General features: G+C 36.6%; 1 protein-coding gene across 1 annotated transcript in view; it reads left to right on the top strand.

Annotated features, from left to right (window-relative positions):
* Window positions 1–13764: 13764 nt before the first annotated feature.
* The window catches only part of LOC134658386 (tachykinin-like peptides receptor 86C), a 49455-nt gene continuing 39909 nt past the window's right edge, over window positions 13765–23310 (top strand). The window contains exons 1-3 of the mRNA XM_063514072.1: window positions 13765–14006; window positions 19675–19817; window positions 20180–20393. Coding sequence (XP_063370142.1) covers window positions 13867–14006; window positions 19675–19817; window positions 20180–20393 — 497 coding nt within the window. The 5' untranslated portion in view covers window positions 13765–13866. The remainder of the gene's footprint in view (window positions 14007–19674; window positions 19818–20179; window positions 20394–23310) is intronic.

Below are 23310 nucleotides of genomic sequence, written 5' to 3'. Positions count from 1 at the left end.
TAACCCATTCATGGCCACGAACCGCCGAGCGTACACAATACGCCAGGCCACCATACAAATCGTTTTTAGCTAAAACGCATGACTCAGCTTATGGGTCTCGAGCCTGGCGCGAACGGTAAATAAATCGCCGCTTATGAAGCCGGCCAGTTGGACAGCATTATGCAACATTTTTACTAACCACCGATTTTCTGTGCCTATTAAAAAAGAAACTAATTATTGCAGTTTGTAGGAGTGAATATTTTTACTTTCTACAAGCGTTTAATGTCTGACCAAGCTAAGTTGGTAGCAAATTTTATAGCCCAGCCTGTGCAAGTGTTAATTTAAACGTCATAATTTCATATAAGTATGACATTTAAATTACACTTAGGTACTCAGCCTGTGCTATCAAAATCGCTGCCAACTTAGCTTAGTCTAATTCTATTTAACTTGCCGTGTTTTTGTTGTTGTTTTTTGGGGCAAATCTTGGAAGTTAAATTAGAACCGTTTCCCGATTTAGATGAAATTTTGCATACGTATGTAAATCGAATGACAATGCAATATTATGATGAACAAAATACGAAATCACTAAACAGCACAGGAGGAGTATAAAGTCGCCAACGAATAAATCGTGACTAAATAATATTTTCCATGTTACTCCAAAATACATCTCTAATAGGGGGGATGGGATGAATCACATCTTGAACTCTTGTGACAAATACCACATGAAAGATAATACCGCCGCCGCCGTTCGGATGCATTCCTTGTTTATTGTCCAAGTGTGTCCGATAAGCTTACACCTGGTCGGTCATTATCTTTGTTTTGGTAAACGCCATTATATTAGTAACAATAGAGAACTTAAAATGTATTATAGTACTTACTTTCTAATCTGCCGTAGAAACCACGATATTTGAAAAAACTTGTAAATATTTGTCACAAACTATTTGTTATACAATACATATTAGTTAGTGGTGACTGTTTCAACCGCCTTGTTCTATATTGAAACGAAAAAAAATTAACTTTAACATCATTGTTAGTAGGTAATTGCCTAAGGTACAATACAACGATCACCAAATATTATGACATAAAAGTACAGTGGGAAAAAATCCTCGTTGCCTTACCCCTTATACAAAACAAAATATTATTATACTACGGCTTGGTTCCTACAAATTGTTGCTTACCATCATCCAAACAGTAATCAGTTGTAAAATGGTACAATATCAAACGGCTTCAACATGAAATAAGCTTTAATACCAGCCAATAAAGTTTATTTTAGCCTGCTACGGAAACATTAGCAGTTTTTACAAGTAGCGCCAGGCCACGGTGACCCATACCTTGAGCCCTGTCAATAACTTCTGAAATATATATATTTTTTGTATTTTTTCAATATAGATTTTTCTGTTTGCTTGCATCGCATTATGTATCTAGAATTTCAGTATATTTACTATATTGCACTGATAGTAAACCAAACTTGAATATTCGAGACCCTGTTTTCATTAAAAAAAACGTGTTTATAATTTTTATCCTAATATGCCTTATAGAAATGATTGTTAGCTTATATGTTACTTACGTTATTACATCGAATTACGTTTCGTTTAAGTTTAAATCAGAATTTATTCAGGACTCACATGTGAGTCACTGGCCCTGCGGAACTGTTTGAGCATGACCCATACGCTGAGTCGCTGGCCCTGAATGGGTTAAGCGAAAGCAAAGTTTCGCATTTATGACACTCACTCACTCACTCATGATCATCAGAATAGAACTAGTACTTCCCTTAAACTCAGAGAGCTGAAATTTGCTACAGAGTTAGGGTTTAATGGCCACATAAAGGGATAACCTAAAAATAATGCAATATCACATAATGCTTTACTCGTACCGTACTCGTAAATATGTGTAATGTTCAAACTGCAATTAGCGCTAGCGTTATGTTCAATTATAAGTATTTTTAATAGGTGACGATGATCCGTTTGTCATTATGCAGTCGTGCGATGGCCAAGTCATTATATGTATTACAAATTAAAGATATCTTATTGATACGGTTTTAACACCCCCTAGCACTGATTAAAATAACCGACTTGGTTTCACATTACATCTCAAAACTTTTTTGTAGTAAAAGCGTTGCGAGACTTGCACCTTTTTACATGTAATGATTTTGATGGGATAAAAATTACTAAAATGTAATATTTGACGTTTTTTATGGTACTATCTTGACATCCGCATCTTTAAAAATCCGCATCCGCATCCGCGGATGTGAGCCTTTAAAAATCCGCATCCGCATCCGCGGATGTCAAAAAATCGGCATCCGCAACATCCCTGATTAATATCTAAAGGATTTTGTTTATTGATCATTCGCGCGTCTATTTTCTCGTACTTTTCCGTGCCTACATGTATTGCGCGAGCGACATGCACGGGCGAATGATAGCGAAATAGCATCATTTTTATCTCAAAGGTTAATCGAATTTAAACTATCGTGAGACATACCTAACATTAAGCTACCTAATTTTACGCTTTAACTCACTTGTTTGCGTGTGTGTGTGTGTGTTTGTGTGTGTGTGTGTGTGTGGGTTTGTGTGTGTGTCACGTGTAGGTGAAATACACATGAGTTAAACCGTAAAATGAGCTTAATGTCAAAAGTTAAGTTTGAATTGGCCTCCGTATCTTTTCAATAACAAATCAAGGATTTATACATTTCGATATACCTAGCCTCTTGTTTCATACATAAATCACGAAAAGCAGCAGCTAAATTTGTGCCCAAGTCTGCCCAGCGTATTGATTTCGGCATTTAAGTAGGTATATACTGTACCATAAAGAACGGAATAATTTTTCATTTAAGTTGTGTTTTATTTTGTGTTAACATTATTTGATATAAAGTTCGTGCATACGTTTGGAAGCATTACGAGCTGAAGACCTATTACGAGTACCTATGGCCGGTGGCTAAAAACGTTAAAGCCAGCGTGTGCAGTGACATGCTTTGTGTCAGAAGGTGAAAAAATATGTCAAACTGCGATAGCTATTTGATCCTTTGTTCTTGTTATTAAAATTTTATCTGAAATTTTGGTACCTAGGTTCCGTGACGTAGATACTCAGTGGCTTGATAATTAAGTCTAATAATGCGGTTAGCACACTTAGCGTAAACGGAGGTACGGAGACATTTATTAGTTTTATTATCTTTAAATCGGTTAGCACGAAAAGATGGTCGCCAAATTTATATAGGTACCTACTTATATAGATTTACGACGTCGTGTTATTCAATTACAAAATTGTTACCAATTTCGACATATCCGCTCCGCGTAGGTATATAATGTGGTGATTGAGAAGCGCACACGACCGCGAGCCAAGCTACGTAATTTTCCATAAAAAAAAATTAAGAATATTAAGAGATTTATATTCAAGTTTTTCGATCTGTTTCCGATATAATACTGTCAGTGTCAAAAGTGACGTTTTTGGTTGAAGAAATGACACTTGATTTTGACACTGACAGATCAGGATCATATCGGAAAAAGGTCAAATAGACTAAAACTCAAATTGGCCTATAATATGACTTTAACGCATTCACTGCCAGGGGGCGTGACCTAGGAACAAACTTGTATTGTATGACAGGGGACGCACATGTGCGTCGGGGGCAGTGAATGTGTTAAACATTGAAATTAAAGAAAAAGCCGGCTAGGTGCAAATCAGACTTGCGCCCCGAGGGTTCCGTATCATCATTTTTTGAAGTGAAAACTTCTTTAGCGGCGCTGTGCACTTTTTAAGGTGGGGAAATAAATGTTAAACGCGAGAGATGATGACGTGACCGTAAGACGATCACGTGACCGTGACCTGATCGGAAAACTGTTACATGTAATGTCATTGAGTTTTTCTTTATTGATTTAAATGCCATCTAGTGAGTTCCGCTCTAACTGGTATTAATCGAGTACTAACAGTGATGTGCTTAGGGGTTTCAAGTAATGCGACGAAGTAACGCTAGATGGCGTTAACCTCAATTATACATAGTGCGGTTTGCACTAGTCATTGAGTTTTCACATTTGCCGGCACTCCCTGAGTGCAACCCGTTGTTTTAAATGTTTTTTGATTTGTGAATTAAGTTCGACTTACTGTTTTGTTGCTAAGCAGTATTAGTTTAAAAAAAAATTAGGTTTATTTTATTAAACACCGAATTTAAGGTTCGTATGTTTATCCCTATATACGAAATAATATATAAAATTATGAACGCACGAACTTGCAGGCTTTCCTTATAATAATTCTGAAGTACTACGGCAAACCGGAATATTTTCACTATTTTTCCTAAGTAAAGATCATACAGTAAAAAATTACGGTTCAACACTTTTCTTGCTCAAGGATTAACCCTGTAATAATAAAATATTCAGTCAATAAATTAGGATGTTTTACGCAAAATACCAGTCTAAAATTTGTCTGAAAAACCCTAACAAAAGGCAAAGGCTTAACTCAAAATATTTTATTTAAAATTGTACCTATACCTAAATCTGTTGAGGAAAATAATAGTAGAAATTAGTTTTACGCCTTTTTTCGAAAGCCTGTATTGTTTTTAGCTAAGCGATATCATCTTACCCTTTTTAAAAACAACTAAGACATTTCGTTTAGTGTAGAGGACTTTTCACTTCTTAGTAGTGACCTTAATGGCAAATGAGAAAATCCCTAAGCATCTGTTCGGAGCAGTTGACTGGTTTTTAATAAAAACGCTTAGGAGACGCTCCCGCAGAAACAGCGGCCGCGTCAGTCATGAGCCGCGCGCGGTCAGACCATCACGTGTAAGGGAATCCGCCCCGTTTTGGCGCTTTTACAATATAAACTAAAAACATTTTTTTTATGTTTATCAAAATAAAAAAAACAAGTGTAATAGTAACGTACATTTTTTAAATAAACCGTAAATAAATAAAAATTGTTGCTGTTTGTCGAAAGTTATCATGAGTTTAAACTTTTAGGTACAATGCATACATCTTGGGATAAGTGATTAAATGTATGATAATTAGTAATTTAAGACAAGGATATTTTTGCAAAGGTTTAGGTTCTAAACTATTCAGTATCAAAATTTTCGTAAGTAATCTAAGTACGTTACAATCTAATTAATAATATGGTCGATTGACCTATACTTAATAACTCGTTTTGGGATTTTTTTTTCATAAATTTTCAAGTTTATTTAAACACTGTTTAAATACAACAAAATATTTTCGTTTGAATTTTATTATAAGAAAAAAGACAAGCGTTTGGCCGTGCGACGCGATAGTCTATTGTTGTTTTGATACGTCATTTTAAACGCTTAATGCCGTTATGACGTTTCTTGTATATTATTTGTGTTGTTTACTAATAGTAGGGGAGCCCAAGAGGGGATTTTTGTGTTTACTCGAACGCGTCAGATTAAGATACGAGTGATATCTTGCTACCCCGTGTAGACACCGAAACTACAATTATTACTGCAAATTACGAGTATATTCAGAGTTATCTTGTGAGCAAAAAAAATTGTGAAAGGGTTGTATTTGTATTCCCCTCTATAGATCGCCAAGTCTAAACTTTAGACTCTAACTCTCACACAACCACTAATCGCCCTACTAATAGCTAATTGCTTTAATAGGTAACAAAATTAAGCCCGTTCGCTAAATCGTAAAGGCTATGTATTTATGTAAAAAAGTCGTGATTATTTTATATAAGGAGACGAAACAAAGTTTCCCCTATCCAATCGCCGATAGCATGCATAGACAGACACTACAGCGATAAATTATTTTTTCTACTCCCGTACTTTTATTTGTCATTTAAAGGGTCGTGCACACACCTTTAAAACCCTACCTTATAGTTGTCATGACAAGTCTTTAGTCTATTCCCCAAAAAATAATTTGTGCATACACGCAGTATCTTTTTGGCGATTTTACGATACTTCGTGTAATGAACACTTCAATCAATCTTTGGGTAATATGGCTCCATCGATACTGTCGATGATTTCGCCAACGTCAAAGTGGATCCCACGTGGGATCGAATTATTATTATTTTGATTATTTGTAATAAAATTCAGCCAGTGTACGGTATAAAAGTATAAAATTATGGCCTCTAGGGCTCTAGCCAGCCACGGTTAGAGGTAGAAATACCAAAATAAATGCTCTAGAGCACGACGTTGTTCGGTAAGTAGTTGGGTTCTCAGTTCTTGTAAGGCGATAGCTGGACTTTACAAGAACCCGCGTGGGCTACCCGGCGTTGACGCCAGAATGGTGGTTAAACGCGTTTCATGATTATTTTTTCATTATCTGCACACTTCCACATTAGTTTACTGCATAATACGCTATCAATATTACACTTTAAACAATATTAATAAGCAAAAACAAAGAAATGAATCACGAGGCGATGTTACCAAAATGGCGGTCGACGAATAACCTAATGAACACTTAAAAAATATTGAATGAAATACAGTGTTGCCAACCTTATTTTAAATGTCATCTCTGACAAATAAGTGAACCATAGACATGTTTTTTTTTTTAATTTAATTCATTCATTCATTCTTTTCCCGTCCGTACCCTCCATTTTTGCTACTTCTTGAATTAAAAATATTTGTTAAATTTACAATTTTATTTCAAAGTAAGTGCTTGGTCGTAGAAAAAGTATTGTATGCAACGTTGTTTAACTGAGTCAAAAAATACTCGTGGCGTCTTTATTAACAATTTTCGGCTTCGCCTCAAATTGTTACTCACGCCACTCGCCTTTTTTGACCTCTCTTAAACAACGGTTGCATAAAATACTATTATTGTTCTTTAGCGACAATCATCAAAGGCGAGACACGGTCCGTGTCACGTGGATATCATATTAATTATTATAACAAAGGTTTATTATCGAATTCCGTGACAGATACAGTTAGACCAAGATAAGTCTGCAACGATTTTGATGGCACGCAGTGCAAGTGTTATTTTAAACTACTATGAAATTATGACGTATATATAACACTTGCAATGCGTATGCTTTCAAAATCGTTGCAGACTTTTCTTGGTCTAACTCTATATAATTATGAAAACAAATTCTTACCTACCTTTTTTGGTTTTAACTCAAATCGACTTAAAAATGTGGGTATTGATATTTTTTGCTGACGATCATTGTTTAACCGAGAAGTCGTATCTAATCACATCGTTATGCCTCGTTTTATCTATACGAAGGATTTTGCTACATGCCTAACTGCCGTATTCGAACTTCAAGATATTCACAAGAGACGACACGTACTAGATCCATTCTAGATACGTTATAGTTTAGATTTCAACTAGTTCTCTTTTGCAGCGCAATTCGGGCAATCAATGTCACTTTTACGATAGATCGTGTTAGATATCTATCCCAACAAAAACATAAATGTGAAATGAAAGCCAAGTTCAATAGGCATTAAGAATATGTGTCGTTGTTGACTCGCCGACAAAAGAATTTAGATCTATATGGGTGCCAAGTTCTGTGCTGTGTAGAAAATCCTGAAATTATAAAGGATTTGTCTCGAAATATTACACACGGTTGCTGCGTCGCCAGTTCCTTTTTCTTTGAACTTGGCTGGACACGCTACCGCGTGTCTAGATTAGATGTGAATTAGATCTCTAAGTAATATATTGTGGAAATCGTTCAAGAGTATCTCCAGAATCGCAGAAATGTCAAATTTGACAGGTTAGATCTTAATCATATCGTTATCGTATCTTGGCGATGTCTAAAAGATATCTAATAGATGTTTATTACAAAATCCGAATCGGGCCCCAATACCCATGTAATCGACTACGACCAGGGAAGAAAGAAAGAGCGCGCCGCTACGACGTAGCGCTACGACCTTAGCTTAGAGGTGAATGGGGTAGAGAACAATTTTAATGAATGTTAAGGTATGTACTAGCATAGGTAGGTACTTTTAGGGTTCCTTACCTCAAAAGGAAAAAACCGAACCCTTATAGGATCACTTTTTTGGCCGCCCGTCCGTCTGTCTGTCAAGACCCTTTATCTCGGGAACGCGTGAAGGTATTGACTTGAAATAAAAAAAAAATTTAAACCATAAACTCAAGTCTACAGACCCTAGAAGTATATTTTTTATATCGGTGTTAAAGTAAGTAAATATTTGGCTAGGTAGGTACTCCTTACATAATACAGAACATAAGCGTAAAAAATATGGCCAGGACGAGAGTATTCCCCGTGGGAGTGATTACAGTTGGATTCCAATTTCTCGCCGCAGATTTTCCTAACCAGGGATGTTGCGGATGCCGATTTTTTGACATCCGCGGATGCGGATGCGGATGCGGATTTTTAAATGCTCACATTCGCGGATGCGGATGCGGATGTCAAGATAGGTACATAAAAAACGTCAAATGTTACATTTTAGTAATTTTTATTTCAAAAAACCGGAGTGCGAGTCGGACTCGCCTTCCAAGGTGTTGTAGATTTACAATAATGGTACATAGGTGGGTAGGTCTTAGTCTTAGATATTATCATATGTGGGTAGCTGAAATAAATCAGTGTTTGACCAAGCATCTTGACTTTTACTACACAAGGGTTCCGTACATTAAGTCTTTTTTGGCTAATGACTAAATTACCTAGCAGTCTAGCACTTACGCCGAAGCTAAGACATTCCTGTACCGACCTGTTCCACATCCGCATCCGCATTTAACTCCGCATCGATTTTATGCGGATGCGGATGCAAATGCGGATGTTGAAAATAAAGCGGATATTCGCAACATTCCTGTTCCTAACTACGCGCAAAAATTTAACCGAGAACTAATAGGTACTTAATATGTTATTTCAACTGTCTGTTTTTAACGAGGGTATGAATTCATGGCCTTGTTCAGTTGTCAACTTATGAAATAGTATTAAATTAACTTTTGACCCATCGCAAATTAATTTCAAATATGCTAATATGTAATGTCACGGATAGAGATGGGTAGGAGTGAGTAAATACTGAGTATTTACTGAGTATTAGTCGGTATTTACTCAAAGCACCCGATTAATACCCGTATTTACTCATTTAGGTGGGTAAAAACGATTGCTTATAAAATATTCAAAAAGTGAAATTGAAGAACAAAATTGTCTTTTATTGAACAATGCTAACGTGTATTAACAATATCTATAAAATAAAAAGCATATAGGACGCTTAATTTTAGAAAAAAAAAGGTAATTATCAGTGAGAGGCAAATTGTTATAATGCATAGTTAACAATTATGTTTTAAATAAGACGGTATTTACTTTAAAAATATGGTACTTAAATTCTATCGATGTTCTAGATAACTGCATGTCGCGCAAAAGTTCGTGTTTACGCGGCACTTACGACCTTTTATTAAGGATTTTTTAAAGAAAACTCAAAAATGGCTCAGCCTATGATGTTCAAAATATTGTTTTTTGTACTCTATTATACGGCTAACCTCCCGATATGTTTTCATATGTTTTCTGAACTTCGGTTCGAAAGTTATAGAGAAATAAGCATTGTTTTGGCCTTTTGAAACAGTTTTTTCCAAAAATATTCAATTTATCCAAAAAAGTTCTTAGAAACATTCCAGTTATTTTTAAAGACCCATTTAATGATGTGCAGCACGTTGGTGGTTTCTCAAATATTTTTTTGTGACAATTAGTTACATGGAGTGCCCCTCTTAAAAATACATTTCTTACAATTTTGAGTAGGTACTTAATCCAGTAGCGGCTTACAAAATACACCTATATTTCAAATTTATATGCTCCTTTCAGCACTCTAAATAATTTATACCCACCAATTTGGGTATAAAAGAGTAAATACGGGTATATTGAGTAAATACTGAGTATTTACTCGGTATTTACCCGTGAGTATTTACTCACTACCCATCTCTAGTCACGGATAATGACAGATACCGTCAGTCTATTTTGTATTGACACAAGTAGAAGGTAATCAGCTGGACGTCAAATGTAAACATTGTGTCCTTTGCAAGTACATAGATTGATAGTTGATCAATAGATCCCTAGATCAGGACACTCTTTAAGAGAGTGTGATGGATGACTGATATAGTTAGGTACTTAACATCAGTCACTAATAAATATGCCTATTTTTAGTCGTTGATATAACCGTAATATTATACCTAACTATTAACTATAAGCTAAGACATATCAGCACATGCACTACAATTCTCTTTGAGTTTATATACTCAACAACAATAGTTATTTGTACAACAAGAGATCAAAGTTTGATATTTCTTCGAGTGCTTATTTTGAGTCCCGTGCAAGCGAAAGATTCTATACTATTTTGAAAGCATACGCAGTGCAAGTGTTATTTATACGTCATTATTTCATAGTAGTTTAAAATAACACTTGCACTGCGTGCCATCAAAATCTTTGCAGACTTATCTTGGTCTAACTGAATCTGTCACGGAATTCGATAATAAACCTTTGTTATAATAATTAATATCATATCGACGTGACACGGACCGTGTCACGCAAGCCATTAATTATCGCCTTTGATGATTGTCGCTAAAGAACAATAATAGTTATTTGTACAACAAGAGATCAAAGTTTGATATTTCTTCGAGTGCTTATCTTGAGTCCCGTGCAAGCGAAAGATTCTATACTAGATTCACGAGCGTAGCGAGTGAATCTAATTTAGAATCTTGAGCGTAGTAAGGGACTCAAAAGCGCACGAGATGTAAATAACTTTGATCTCGTGTAGTTCACAAAACTTTTCACCTCAGCAGTGAGAACATATTAGAGAATCCGAAAAATGTATTCCTTCTTCATCACTTACCTCTATTCACTCGTGTTTTCTTAAGATATACCAACAATTAAGTTTTCACCTCAGTAGCTCGAACAAGGGTACTTTGCTACTTAAAAACAGTGAGCAAAATCGCATTTTAAGTAGCAAAGTACCCTTGTTCGAGCTGCTGAGGTGAAAAATATTTTTTCCCTTAAATATATACCTAACCCAAGTAGGTAAACCAACAGTAATTATTTTTTTCATTGGTTTTATTAATTTATATAAATTTAATCTAAGAACTTTCTCAGCTATCGTCAGACTTAAGAACTTTGCTCCCTACAGTCTTACATGCATGACAAATAACCTTGCAAAATTCCTAAATAATTTTAACAACATCTTCATACTAACGAGCAATTTCTCATATATAAAATGCTGCTCGATGCTGACAGATGTGATTCCACCCTAAATAAGAAGGAATCTTATTTCCTAAATACACACACATTCACACACGTCAAATTGTACACCGTCACCGACATTGTATGAACTTTCAGACGCTGAAGTCAAGGAAATAAATTACTTTTAAGACCTTTGTCACGAGTCGAACCATGTCTCGGTTACCTATGCCTTTATCACTCACTGTACGTCCCCTATTGTTGACTGTTGAGAATACCACTTGACATCCACCGTTTGTGCCTATTGTTGCATTAAAAAACTTTTTAATAAATATATATATATATATATATATATATATATACTAAAATGTAATATGGATTTCACAGATGTAGTGATTTGTGTACCGGAAGTTATTATTTACCACATGTGAATTATATTATCGCCGTGACATCAATTTACAAAATTAAGTTTAGGTGGATCAAGTGCTTGTCACGTGGCGAGTGTCTTCATAAATATAAAAATTCAATGCACTGGGCCGGAGCATTCGGCGAACTTTCCCACCTTACCGGGGAGAGTACATATATGCCGAGAAACAAGTATCTCGAATTGACTTACATTTATATTATTAGCCCCGCGAGAGCATTTTTCCTCCCTGACCTTAAGTAGAACTCATTGAAGCGGCTCAATGAACCGGAATTATAATAAGACACGAACCGTGTTAATATCCGAAATCGTTTTTCGTGCAAAAAATATGGTCCCAAGAAGTAAAAACTTATAATTTTCTTTCTAAAGGTCAGCGTTATGTATGTAAGTTTATTAAATCTCCAGAAATTGAGCGACGTGTTTACATTTTTAATAAAAATTAAGTACTTAGGTACTATATCTTATCTAATATTTACCTTTAAACCAGCAATTCTTGTAAATTTATTTATTTATTTGTATATATTTCGGGGATCTCGGAAACGATCTCGATGAAATTTGCTATATGGGGATTTTGGGGGCCAAAAAACGATCTAGATAGGTCTTATCTCTTTGAAAACGCGCATTTTTGAGTTTTTATATGTTTTCCGAGCAAAGCTCGGTCTCCCAGATGTATAATTAGATTTGCTAATATTGTTCAAATTTACTGCTTTTACAACTGATACAAACTAGTGTGTTACTGATGTGGTAATAAAATTATCTGCAGTTGGACGGTGAAGTTGGTCGGTGCGGTGCTCGCCCAGCCGCAGAGCGCAGGATACCGTGAAGAATACAAAACAAGTTAGGAGAAATTGCCACTAATGCGCAGTTACGAAGTTATGCTTTTATTTAATTTCTATTTTATTATAGTACTGAAAGTGCTCTTGGGTGTGCTTCAAGTCTTGATTATTAAGGAGAAAAGATCGCATCTAATTCATTTTCGTGAAGTAGGTAATTTTCAAAACGTTGGTAAACTTGACTAAAATTTAAGTAGCAAAGCAATTTCATTCTTGCAAATTTAGTGGACTTAATATATTATGGTATTTATGTATGGGCCACTAGTTGCCTGAAATAAACGATTTCTTTCTTTCTTTCTTAATGCAACGCTCCATTTTCAAATGCATTAGGTTTGTTTGAGTAAATTTTACTAGTCTCACTGCACGAAAATATATACACCTGCACGAGTGTTATGTATGATTTAGGATTAAGTAAGTAAGTTCTCTTATCCAAATGAAACGCCCCGAGGCACGCACAGCGGTTCATTTCCGAGTCAGATGTATGACTGCGGAGAACATATATTATGGCATCCTATACGATAGCTATAAACGCTCATAGGGAATAATAGGGATCTAACTACAATCGCAGTGTAATTGAGGCAAATCGTTTCGTATTACTCTTCATCTACATAAATAAAGCCGGTCAACCGATGTGCGCCTTGATAACGTTTACCTATTTAAATTTACGAAATATTTATTCATTGCGCTACTAATGTAAGGAAAATGTATTTATTTAGGTTTGTATTAGTTTGATATTCAACATATTTATTATTAGATCAGATTTAAAATGCCTGACAAAGATGAAGTTGCTGTGTAAGCATTAGTTAGGAGGCGTGCAAAGTGCAAATTGCAATAAATTCCTTAAAAGAGTAAACAATTAACAATGGTTGTTTCCTGCACTTAAGTATGTATTTTAACATATACTGCTTGCCAGTTATGTGCAAACTTAATACAGTCAGCAGCAGAAGTTGCTCTTATTCTCCGTAACAATAAAGTCATGTCAAGATCATTTTGAACACCTCGCCCGCTTAGCAACTATTGCTGCTGACTGTACACGCTTCTTGCTGTCACAAAGAAAGAAAAAATGAATAGAATGAAAAAAATACGTGCGAATAATAAATTATGATTTCAAGAGTGAAACAATAGGATCTAAAAGTTCAATTCTTTTGTGTTATATTATATAATGCCATTTAAGAAAGCTTGTACGAACATCGTTATTAGTATACCTACCAAGAATCTAGATAAGTATCATGAACGATATTATCAGTGTTATAAATCGTAGCTTGGAGTGGGTGTCAGTCAGCTGTCTTTTCAATAAACTTTACCCTTATCGTACTAAATAGCATCTGGCATCTGCGCCAAGCTACACTGAAACCGTTTATTCTATTGGCATAACGTTAATGAAGTGAAATGGCAAAATGATAATAATTAAAAGTTTGACTCCAATATCATCAAAAGTCCTAGTGTACCTATACTTAAATAACCTTGTAGTGAAAAACTGTCGAAAGTCTGTTGAAATGGACATTAATATCAAACACACACATAAATAAAGCTTCGCGAGTGTAACAGCGTTCTAGTGAAACGTAGCGAAACGCTGCTGAGATGGACTCCGACATAGACATACAGACGTTTATAAACTGCACGCAACAAGTGCTCCGGCGAAACCGCGCGTGGGACGCGCTGAACGTGACGCAGCTGCTGGACCTACTCCCCGACCAGCTGCAGGAGGACGTCACACTCAAGTAAGTTGCTCATCATTATCACTTGTTTACAGCAACATAGAATAATTTTACGGTTTAGTCTCACTTGTTTTAAGTCACTCGCCCGACATGTTTCGGAGAGCCTAGGTCTCCTTTCTCAAGCACTAACAGTACGGTTACCATCAGTTTGTCACTGACATAAACGCCGTCGAGAACGTAATTTACTTCCTATACATCTTGCTCGCACTCGCATATTCGTGCAAACGGGATGTATAGAAAGTAAATTACGTTCTCGACGGCGTTTATGTCAGTGACAAACTGATGGTAACCGTACAGTGCGAGCAGCGTTCACGACGGCCGTGTATCGCGTACCGCGGAACGCCGCGTCGCACGCTGCGCGCGCGCCGAGAAAACCGCTTGGGGGACAAGTTTAAATTCGATTATTGCAGTTTACATACTTACCTATTGAGTTGTGTCCGTTTAAATTACTGATAAATACATAAATAAATATACTGATGTCATGAAACAATGCTGAATAACCAAATTAATAAAGTTCGAAAAATTGCTTATAGTAAAAGATACGGTATGATCTATCTATTATAAATAAGTACCGTAAAATGGGGTGACTAGGGTTCGCGGGGAGAGTTGTGTTATTAATGGGGAGAGAAGGGATGAAAGGGGGGTGAGATGGAATTTCAACCTTTTGGACGCCAATGACCGATATATCCGCACCGTAGGTTCAACGCCAAAGACCGATTAATCGGTCACAGACCACAGAGCAACATCGACCTACGTGCATATACATAAAGTTCAACTTCAGTTTTGACACTTCAATGATGTGGCGTCTGAGTGACAGCTTTTGTGTTTGACACGGCGTGGAAAAGGTTATAAGGCTACTGCTACAAAAATAATGTATTCCAATTTAAAATGGAGCTATAGTAATACTCATAATAAAAAAAATCGATCCAACAATCTTCCAAATTCACATTTGTATGAAATCCCATCTCACCCCAATTACCGAGGACTCCTGTTTATCGTCAAAGTTATGAAATGGAACTACCCAAAATAAAATAAAAACTAAAATACAAACGTCCGGAACACTTATTATATACACCATTCAGTTTGCATATTATATGTAAAAATAAAGGGTTGATCTCGGACTGTTTAAAACACAAAATGACTAGTGTAATATTTTGCCTATATTCCTTTTAGTCTACATCGCAAACGGTCTAGAACACAAAATGACTACAATTATTTAGACCTTTATTTACCTACATTTCGTCGGTTTATCTTTACGTTAGCGATGTCGACGGAGCCCCGCTGCCGCGGGGCTCCTATTTCTGTGCAGTTTGCCCTTCGGCCATTTGAAGATACCTAACGAACCTAACCTACCTATATGTGGTCATTTTGTGTTCTAGACCGTTTGCGATGTAGACTAAAAGAGATATAGGCAAAATATTACACTAGTCATTTTGTGTTCTAGACAGTCCGAGATCAAAGCAAAATAAAATATTATCGAGGTTTGAATGTCAGTTTTGCCCCTACGTACCCCATTTTACGGTATGTAAAGTTACGCCTCATCACTACTACATGACAACGTCGCCTACAAAGTGAAATATAAAATAAATAAAATAATAAAATAAAAAAGCCTTTTATTTCTCGCGAATATAAAATATACAGTCACATAACATAGTATTAATTATCACATAAAGACATGCTTCGTAGAAAGTCACAGTACATTTCTATAGGTCCCTATTCTATCATGCATTTTTTTTATTTAAGTTTAATACATTTAACTAAATTGAATATTTTCATGTCATTTCATACTAGAATAATAAAAAATATAAAAAAATAAGATAATACAGTCATCAAAATGCAGATAGTAATTTAAATGTCAATAGTCAATGGTAATATAATATAATAATAAAGTGAAGCAATGTCAGGCGAGAACCCCTCTTAGCTGAGGGTAAAGGCCTCCTCCAGAGATGACCAATGGTCTCTGTCGTTGGCTTGTGTCATCCATTGTTTGCCAGCCGCGTGTGTGATGTCGTCTTCCCATCTGGCTCTTGGTTTTCCTCGCTTTCTTTTGCCGAGCGGTCCTGGCCATTTAGTTAGGACCGTTGTCCAGCGACCGTCGCTCATACGGGCTACGTGGCCTGCCCACCGCCATTTCATTTTTTTTGAGTAGCTTAGGGCGTCTGTTACTCCAGATACTTGTCTTATGTTAGAGTGCCGTATTTTTTGAATCTTTCTGATTTTTAACATGCTTCTCTCCATACCTCGTTGGCAGGAGGTTATTTTATTTTTTATTTGATTCGTGAATTTCCACGTCTGGCAAGCATAAGTGAGCGATGGCAATAGGCAGGTATCCATGACTTTTCTCTTAATCTGTATAGGTATCTGGCTTTTGAAAATTTCCTTTAGGCTCCAATACTTTTTCCATGTTCCTTTTACTCTTCTGTCAATTTCCATCTCGTTGCTTTCTTTTTCGAAAGAGATTAGCTTGCCTAAGTATATATATGAATCGACATATTCAAGTGGTACGTCTTCGATGATCATTGGCTGCTTTGATGAATTTGTCATAATTTTTGTTTTACTGAAATTCATTTCTAGGCCTACTTGCCTGCTTGATTTTTGTAGAGTGTCTATCATATACTCCAGATTTACACTGTTTTCTGAGTATATGATAGATAGAAAGTGAAATATACCTACTTAATAAACCCGAGCAACATTGGAATATTTGGAATGGGCATAGAAAGAACGTGGTTTTCTTTATATGTATTTTAAAATTTCTTTGCAAGAATTGTAGCGCTGTTTTTCCTTTACTATCAAACTAAGTCTTCAAGTTTCATTCATCAATTAATTTCAATAAACTTCTTATCTGCTAAATATCATACGGCGCGATTCGGAAAATGAATAAGAGATTCACTAGATATGAAATAGTAAAGATATGTGACGTTCCACGGCAAAAGGTACCGGTAAAGGTAAAGGTAAAATAACTTTGGAATACAGTTAGGTTCGATTTGAAACTTTTCGAAGAAATTCAGTGTGTTTTTTCAAAAGATTACATTTCCTCTTGCGACGCCTCAAGTGAGTGTAAAGTATACAGTGTAATGTGAGCAAAAATATCCTGCACCAGGAGAATTGGCTTTTATCCTAATCAAACAGGTGGGCCACAAATTGCCTTCAAGAAATTTTGTGGCGCTTTTACTGCCCTTTTCATAAGACGATGCGTTGTTCGAACTCTCGGTGCTACACAAAGAAATCCCTTAGAGGTCACTCGAAGGGCGGGCCACTCCTTGCTATATACAGAGTAACTTATTTGAATATTGCCTTCTCTAGGTCAGTTAAAATGTACCATGACAATATTCTTCTTGTTGATTGTATAGGAAATTGCTGTTTTTGTTAGCATCAAAATCTGACGCGATTTCTATAAAATATTTTCAACGCAGTTTTCCTCACTGAACAAGTATTGAAAAACTACGCTACTTAAGTAGGTCCATAAAATAGACGAGAGCTTCAAAAGTCCCATGATATTTTAATAACGCTGATTTTTAGGGTTCCGTACCCAAAGGGTAAAAACGGGACCCTATTACTAAGACTCCGCTGTCCGCAGGCTATCCGTCCGTCCGTCCGTCCGTCCGTCCGTCCATCCGTCCGTCCGTCACCAGGCTGTATCTCACGAACCGTGATAGCTAGACAGTTGAAATTTTCACAGATGATGTATTTCTGTTGCCGCTATAACAACAAATACTAAAAACAGAATAAAATAAAGATTTAAGTGGGACTCCCATACAACAAACGTGATTTTTGACCGAAGTTAAGCAACGTCGGGCGGGGTCAGTACTTGGATGGGTGACCGTTTTTTTGCTTGTTTTGCTCTATTTTTTGTTGATGATGCGGAACCCTCCGTGCGCGAGTCCGACTCGCACTTGGCCGGTTTTTTTTAAACGTTGCTTACAAATATGATAGTTATCATGCATATTTTTAAAACAATCGTCTTTTACACATACCTACTTATTTTTCCTTTCAAAATTAGTCATAATAATATAACTAGTAATCAATCAATTAACAACCAATTACCTATTTACTAGCTCATTTGTCACTCGGAAACATAATTCTTAACTAAACTAAACAAAGTGTTTCTTGTCATTCCATGTTACATTTTGTAGACGTACTGAACATGTTACGGAATATAAGAAGCCCTAAAAAAATGCCACCCTTTTTAACGGTTTGTCACTGCCAACCGCAACGTTTAATAAAAGAACTCAGAATTTTTACAGCTTTAATATAAAGCCCTTTTAATATTTGGAAATGAACAAGGCGGACAAATGACATTAGTTAGAGCGTATCTTTTGAAATGTTCCGGTGATGTCTTTAAATAGAATTATAATACAATACAATATAAATACTCTTTACAGTAGGAACTAGTGCGGGAAATAGCACTTTCCGTGTGTATGTCGAAAGTTCAAAGTGCCATATGTACTGTAAAACGTTGTACGATAGACGTGAGAATAGGTAATTCCACAACTCGTGTCGATTTAAAACACTCCCTTAGTATTTTAATTTATCCCCACTCGTTTAGAATTTCCTCTTTTCCGCACTTGTATCGTAAATACCTAGTTAGGATTATTGCACACCTCAATAATGGAATATAAATCTGTGTTGTCAACCTCTATATTTATCAATTGTTTTTTTTTGTAAGTATCTTTTTACTGAGGTGTGCCAATAAAGAGTATTCTATCTATCTATCTATCTGTATATAAAGGTACAACACGTACGCAAATATTCTAATGTGGGTATGTTTGTGTAGTGTGCTCCACCGTAGAGTCAAAACTACTATGTAGGTATGTAATAACACTACTACGTATGTAATACGTTTTCTAACCATGCACCGTGGATCAGATGTAGCCTATGAGTATTTCAACTTATTTTTTAAGAGAAAGAGACTTGTTTTAACTAATAAAACCATAGTTAAGTTAAAGTTTTCCAAACATTTTGCTCGTTTAAATAAACAAATGCATTATAGCCTTTGAAAACCTGTAAATGTCTACATAAATTCAAAAATATATTTTATTTTAAGCTTATCAATCCCCAATTTCTCCATTCATATTTTACTTGTAAATGTTAAATTTCTAATGAAATAAAAACCAAATTACGAAGGTTTCTATGCCTTCGCTTCTTTTTTATGTTTTCTTTTCTTTGCTTTCTGTAAAATTCTATTTATAAATTATAAAATGCTTCATGCTTTATTATTTAGAAATCGTTGGAGCCCGTGGGTAATGGGAGTGGTGTTACTTTTTCTCTGATTATGAGTAGCCGGATGAGCAATACTTCCGTCCATATTTTTTTTATAGCCTACCTACATCAGTTATAAAATTAATTGGCAAATATTCTTCGTAGGCTTCCATTGTCCATGCTCCCCTACATTGGTCGTTAGAACATTTGCAAATTAAAAAAAAACCTGAAATATAAACAGAAGACGCGCTGTTACGCAGTTTGGCGAGGTTTTCTAATAGTTGTGTTTTTTGTTTATTAGAAATAAATTTAATAAAATAAAGACCTAGTTACCACTTGATATTTCGTTCGAATCTGCTGAATCGAATATGCTAGGGCGATGAAAACGCTAATAATGAACTATTTTCGATAATCGGTGTTCGCGGTAGACCCTCAAATTAACCAAATAAGTAATGTGATTTATTTTGAACAGAGAAACACTCGGCAACTGCATGGGGCTTGGCGAGAGGCCGTACAGCCCGCCCTGGTGGGGGCAGCTGGCCTGGTTCACGGTGTTCGCCATCATGCTTATGCTAGCCGTTCTTGGGAATACCCTAGTCATATGGATTGTACTCGGTAAGTCGATATTCATCTTGTGTGCCTAGTAATTATTTAGTGTACCCCATGAAAATAAAGTTGACAAGTAAGTAACAATAATTACTACTTTAGATCAAGTTTTTACTAGGCACATATGACACTCTGTTTTTATGGTTCTGTCGTGAACTAGAGTTGACCAAGACATTTAGGAGTTTAACTAGATAACACGCGTTTTGCTTTAAAACGGGTTCTTTCCATTTCACATGGGTATATAAACATGAATATTGTTTATATACACATGTGAAAGAGAAGCTTTCGAGTAGGTACTATAACGTTCCAATAAACGTTAGTACTAGACTGGCTCAGTAGCCACAAACTGAGCTATTTCGTTTTCCTCACAGCTCACCGACGAATGCGAACAGTGACGAACTGTTTCCTCGTCAACTTAGCCATTGCTGACCTCCTCATGGCCACGCTGAACGGGGCTCCGAACTTCGTGTTCTTGGTGACCGCCCACTGGCCGTTCGGGGCTCTCACGTGTACGGCCAGCAACTTCACGGCGAATCTCACTGTCTCGGCTGGCGTCTTCACGCTCGTAGCAATAACTGTGGACAGGTAAGGATTGACGTCTAACAAATAAAATATACATATTTATTATCTATATATATAAACGTGAAAGACCTGACTGACTGACTGACTTAAATCAACGCACAGCCCAAACCGCTGGGACTAGAAAGTCCAAATTTGGCAAGTAGATTCCTTATAAGGTCTAGGGGTCCACTAAGAAAGGATTTTTCAAAATTCATCCCCTAAAGGGGTGAAATGGGGGTCCAAAGTTTGTATGGGGTTCATGTTTTATTTTGAGCTAGGAAATTGAAACTTCGTTAAAATATATATTATTAAAATACAAGAAAACTCATTTCAGCGTTTTTGAAAATTCATCCCCTAAGGTGGTGAAAAGGGGGTAGAAAGTTTGTATGGAGATCGAAATTTTTTTCGAGTGCGCGAATTGAAACTTTGTATATAGGCATATTATTAAAATACAAGAAAAGCAATTTCAGCGTTTTTAAAAATTCATCCCCTAACAGGGTTAAAACGGGTTTGAAAGATGGAATCCATTACGAATTATTTGAAACTTCTTATAAACGCGTAACATAAAATAAAAAAGTAACATTAATTGAACATTATTAAAAATTCAACCCCTAAGGGGGTTAAAAAGGGGATGAAAGATTGTCTTGGGGTTCAAATTTTATTGTAAGCTAGGAACTTGAAACTTCGTAAAAAGGTATTTTAATAATAGAGAAGAAAACTGATTTCAGCGTTTTTGAAAATTCATCCCCCATGGTGGTGAAAAAGGGGTTGAAAATTTGTATGCACATCAAATATTTTTTTGAGTGCGGGACTTGAATCTTTGTATGAGGGCATATTATAAGAATACAAGAAAAGTGATTTAAGCGTTTTTAAAAATTCATCCCTGAAAAGGGTTAAATAGGGGTTGAAAGTTTGTATGGAGATCAAACATTTTTTTGAGTGCGGGACTTGAATCTTTGTATAAAGGCGTATTATTAGAATACAGGAAAAGTTATTTCAGCGTTCTTGAAAATTCATCCCCCAAGGTAGTGAAAAAGGGGTTGAAAGTTTGTATGCACATCAAATATTTTTTTGAGTGTGGGACTTGAATCTTTGTATAAGGGCATATTATAAGAATACAAAAAAAGTGATTTCAGCGTTTTTAAAAATTCATCCCTTAAAAGGGTTAAATAGGGGTTGAAAGTTTGTATGGAGATCAAAAAGTTTTTAGTGTGCGGGACTTGAAACTTTGTATAAAAGCATATTATTAGAATACAAGAAAAGCAATTTCGGCATTTTCGAAAATTCATCCCTCAAGCTGGTAAAAAAGGGGTTGAAAATTTGTATGGCGGTCAAACATTTATTTGAGTGCGGCACGATTCAAATAGTTGTATAAAGGCATATTATTAGAATACATGAAAAGTAATTTCAGCTTTTTTATTAACCGCCTTCAAAAAAAAAGGAGGTTCTCAGTTTGACCCGTATGTATGTATGTATGTATGTATATATGTATGTATGTATGTATGTATGTATATTTGTTCGCGATTATCTCGCGTTTGGCTGAACCGATTTTGATGCGGTTTTCAGAAAAGTGTTTCTTACATTCTGGAGAAGGTTTTAGTATACATAGATCTGAGCTGATGCTGAACCCTGGCTGTACCTAGTGGAACTCAGGTTTGGTGCAACATAGGCTCACGCTGTTTTGGTCATCCGACACGCCTTGATGAGCACTTGGGAGAGCAGTACCCAAGATAGAGCTGATGCTGAACCCTGGATGTACCTAGTGGAACTCGGGATGTACCTAGTGGAACTCAGGTTTGGTGCAACATAGGCCAACGCTATTTTGGCCATCCGTCACATCTTGATGGGCACTTGGGAGAGCAGTGCCCAAGATAGAGCTGATGCACCAAACCACCCTGGCTGGTAGGGTTCACCCTGGCTGTACCTAGTGGAACTCAGGTTTGGTGTAACATAGGCCCACGCTATTTTGGTCATCCGTCACATCTTGATGAGCACTTGGGAGAGCAGTACCCAAGATAGAGCTGATGCTGAACCCTGGCTGTACTTAGTGGAACTCAGGTTTGGTGCAACATAGGCCCACGCTATTTTGGTCATCCATCACATCATGATCAGCACTTGGGAGAGCAGTACCCAAGATTGAGCTGATGCTGAACCCTGGCTGTACCTAGTGGAACTCAGGTTTGGTGCAACATAGGCCAACGCTATTTTGGCCATCCGTCACATCTTGATGAGCACTTGGAGAGCAGTACCCAAGATAGAGCTGATGCTGAACCCTGGCTGTACCTAGTGGAACTCAGGTTTGGTGCAACATAGGCCCACGCTATTTTGGTCATCCGTCACATCTTGATGAGCACTTGGGAGAGCAGTACCCAAGATAGAGCTGATGCTGAACCCTTGCTGTACCTAGTGGAACTCAGGTTTGGTGCAACATAGGCCCACGCTATTTTGGTAATCTGTCACATCTTGATGAACAATTGGGAGAGCAGTACCCAAGATAGAGCTGATGCTGAACCCTTGCTGTACCTAGTGGAACTTAGGTTTGGTGCAACATAGGCACACTTTGTTTTGGTTAACCGACTTGTCGTCGTGTGCCTATGTTGCAGAGTTCCACTAGGTGGGTCGATGAACTTTTTTCTAACTGCCTTTAAAAAAGGACGTTCTCAGTTTGACCCGTATGTATTTATGTACGTATGTATGTGTGTATGTTTGCTCGTGATTATCTCGCGTTTGGCTGAACCGATTTTGATGCGGTTTTCAGAAAAGTGTTTGTTACATTCTGGAGTAGGTTTTAGTGTACAGTACATGGATGGTTTGAAAAACCAATTGGACCCGGTAGGTGGCCATGCTATCGGTATGACTACCAACAAATTTATGTTGCTGAAACCGATTTAGATTAAATAGTGGGAGTGGGAGTCGGACTCAGACTGGGACTGGGAATGGG

The sequence above is a fragment of the Cydia amplana genome, chromosome 2, assembly GCF_948474715.1.
Source record: "Cydia amplana chromosome 2, ilCydAmpl1.1, whole genome shotgun sequence".
Classification (NCBI taxonomy): Eukaryota; Metazoa; Arthropoda; class Insecta; order Lepidoptera; family Tortricidae; genus Cydia; species Cydia amplana.
This window is presented reverse-complemented; position numbering and strand designations above follow the sequence as displayed.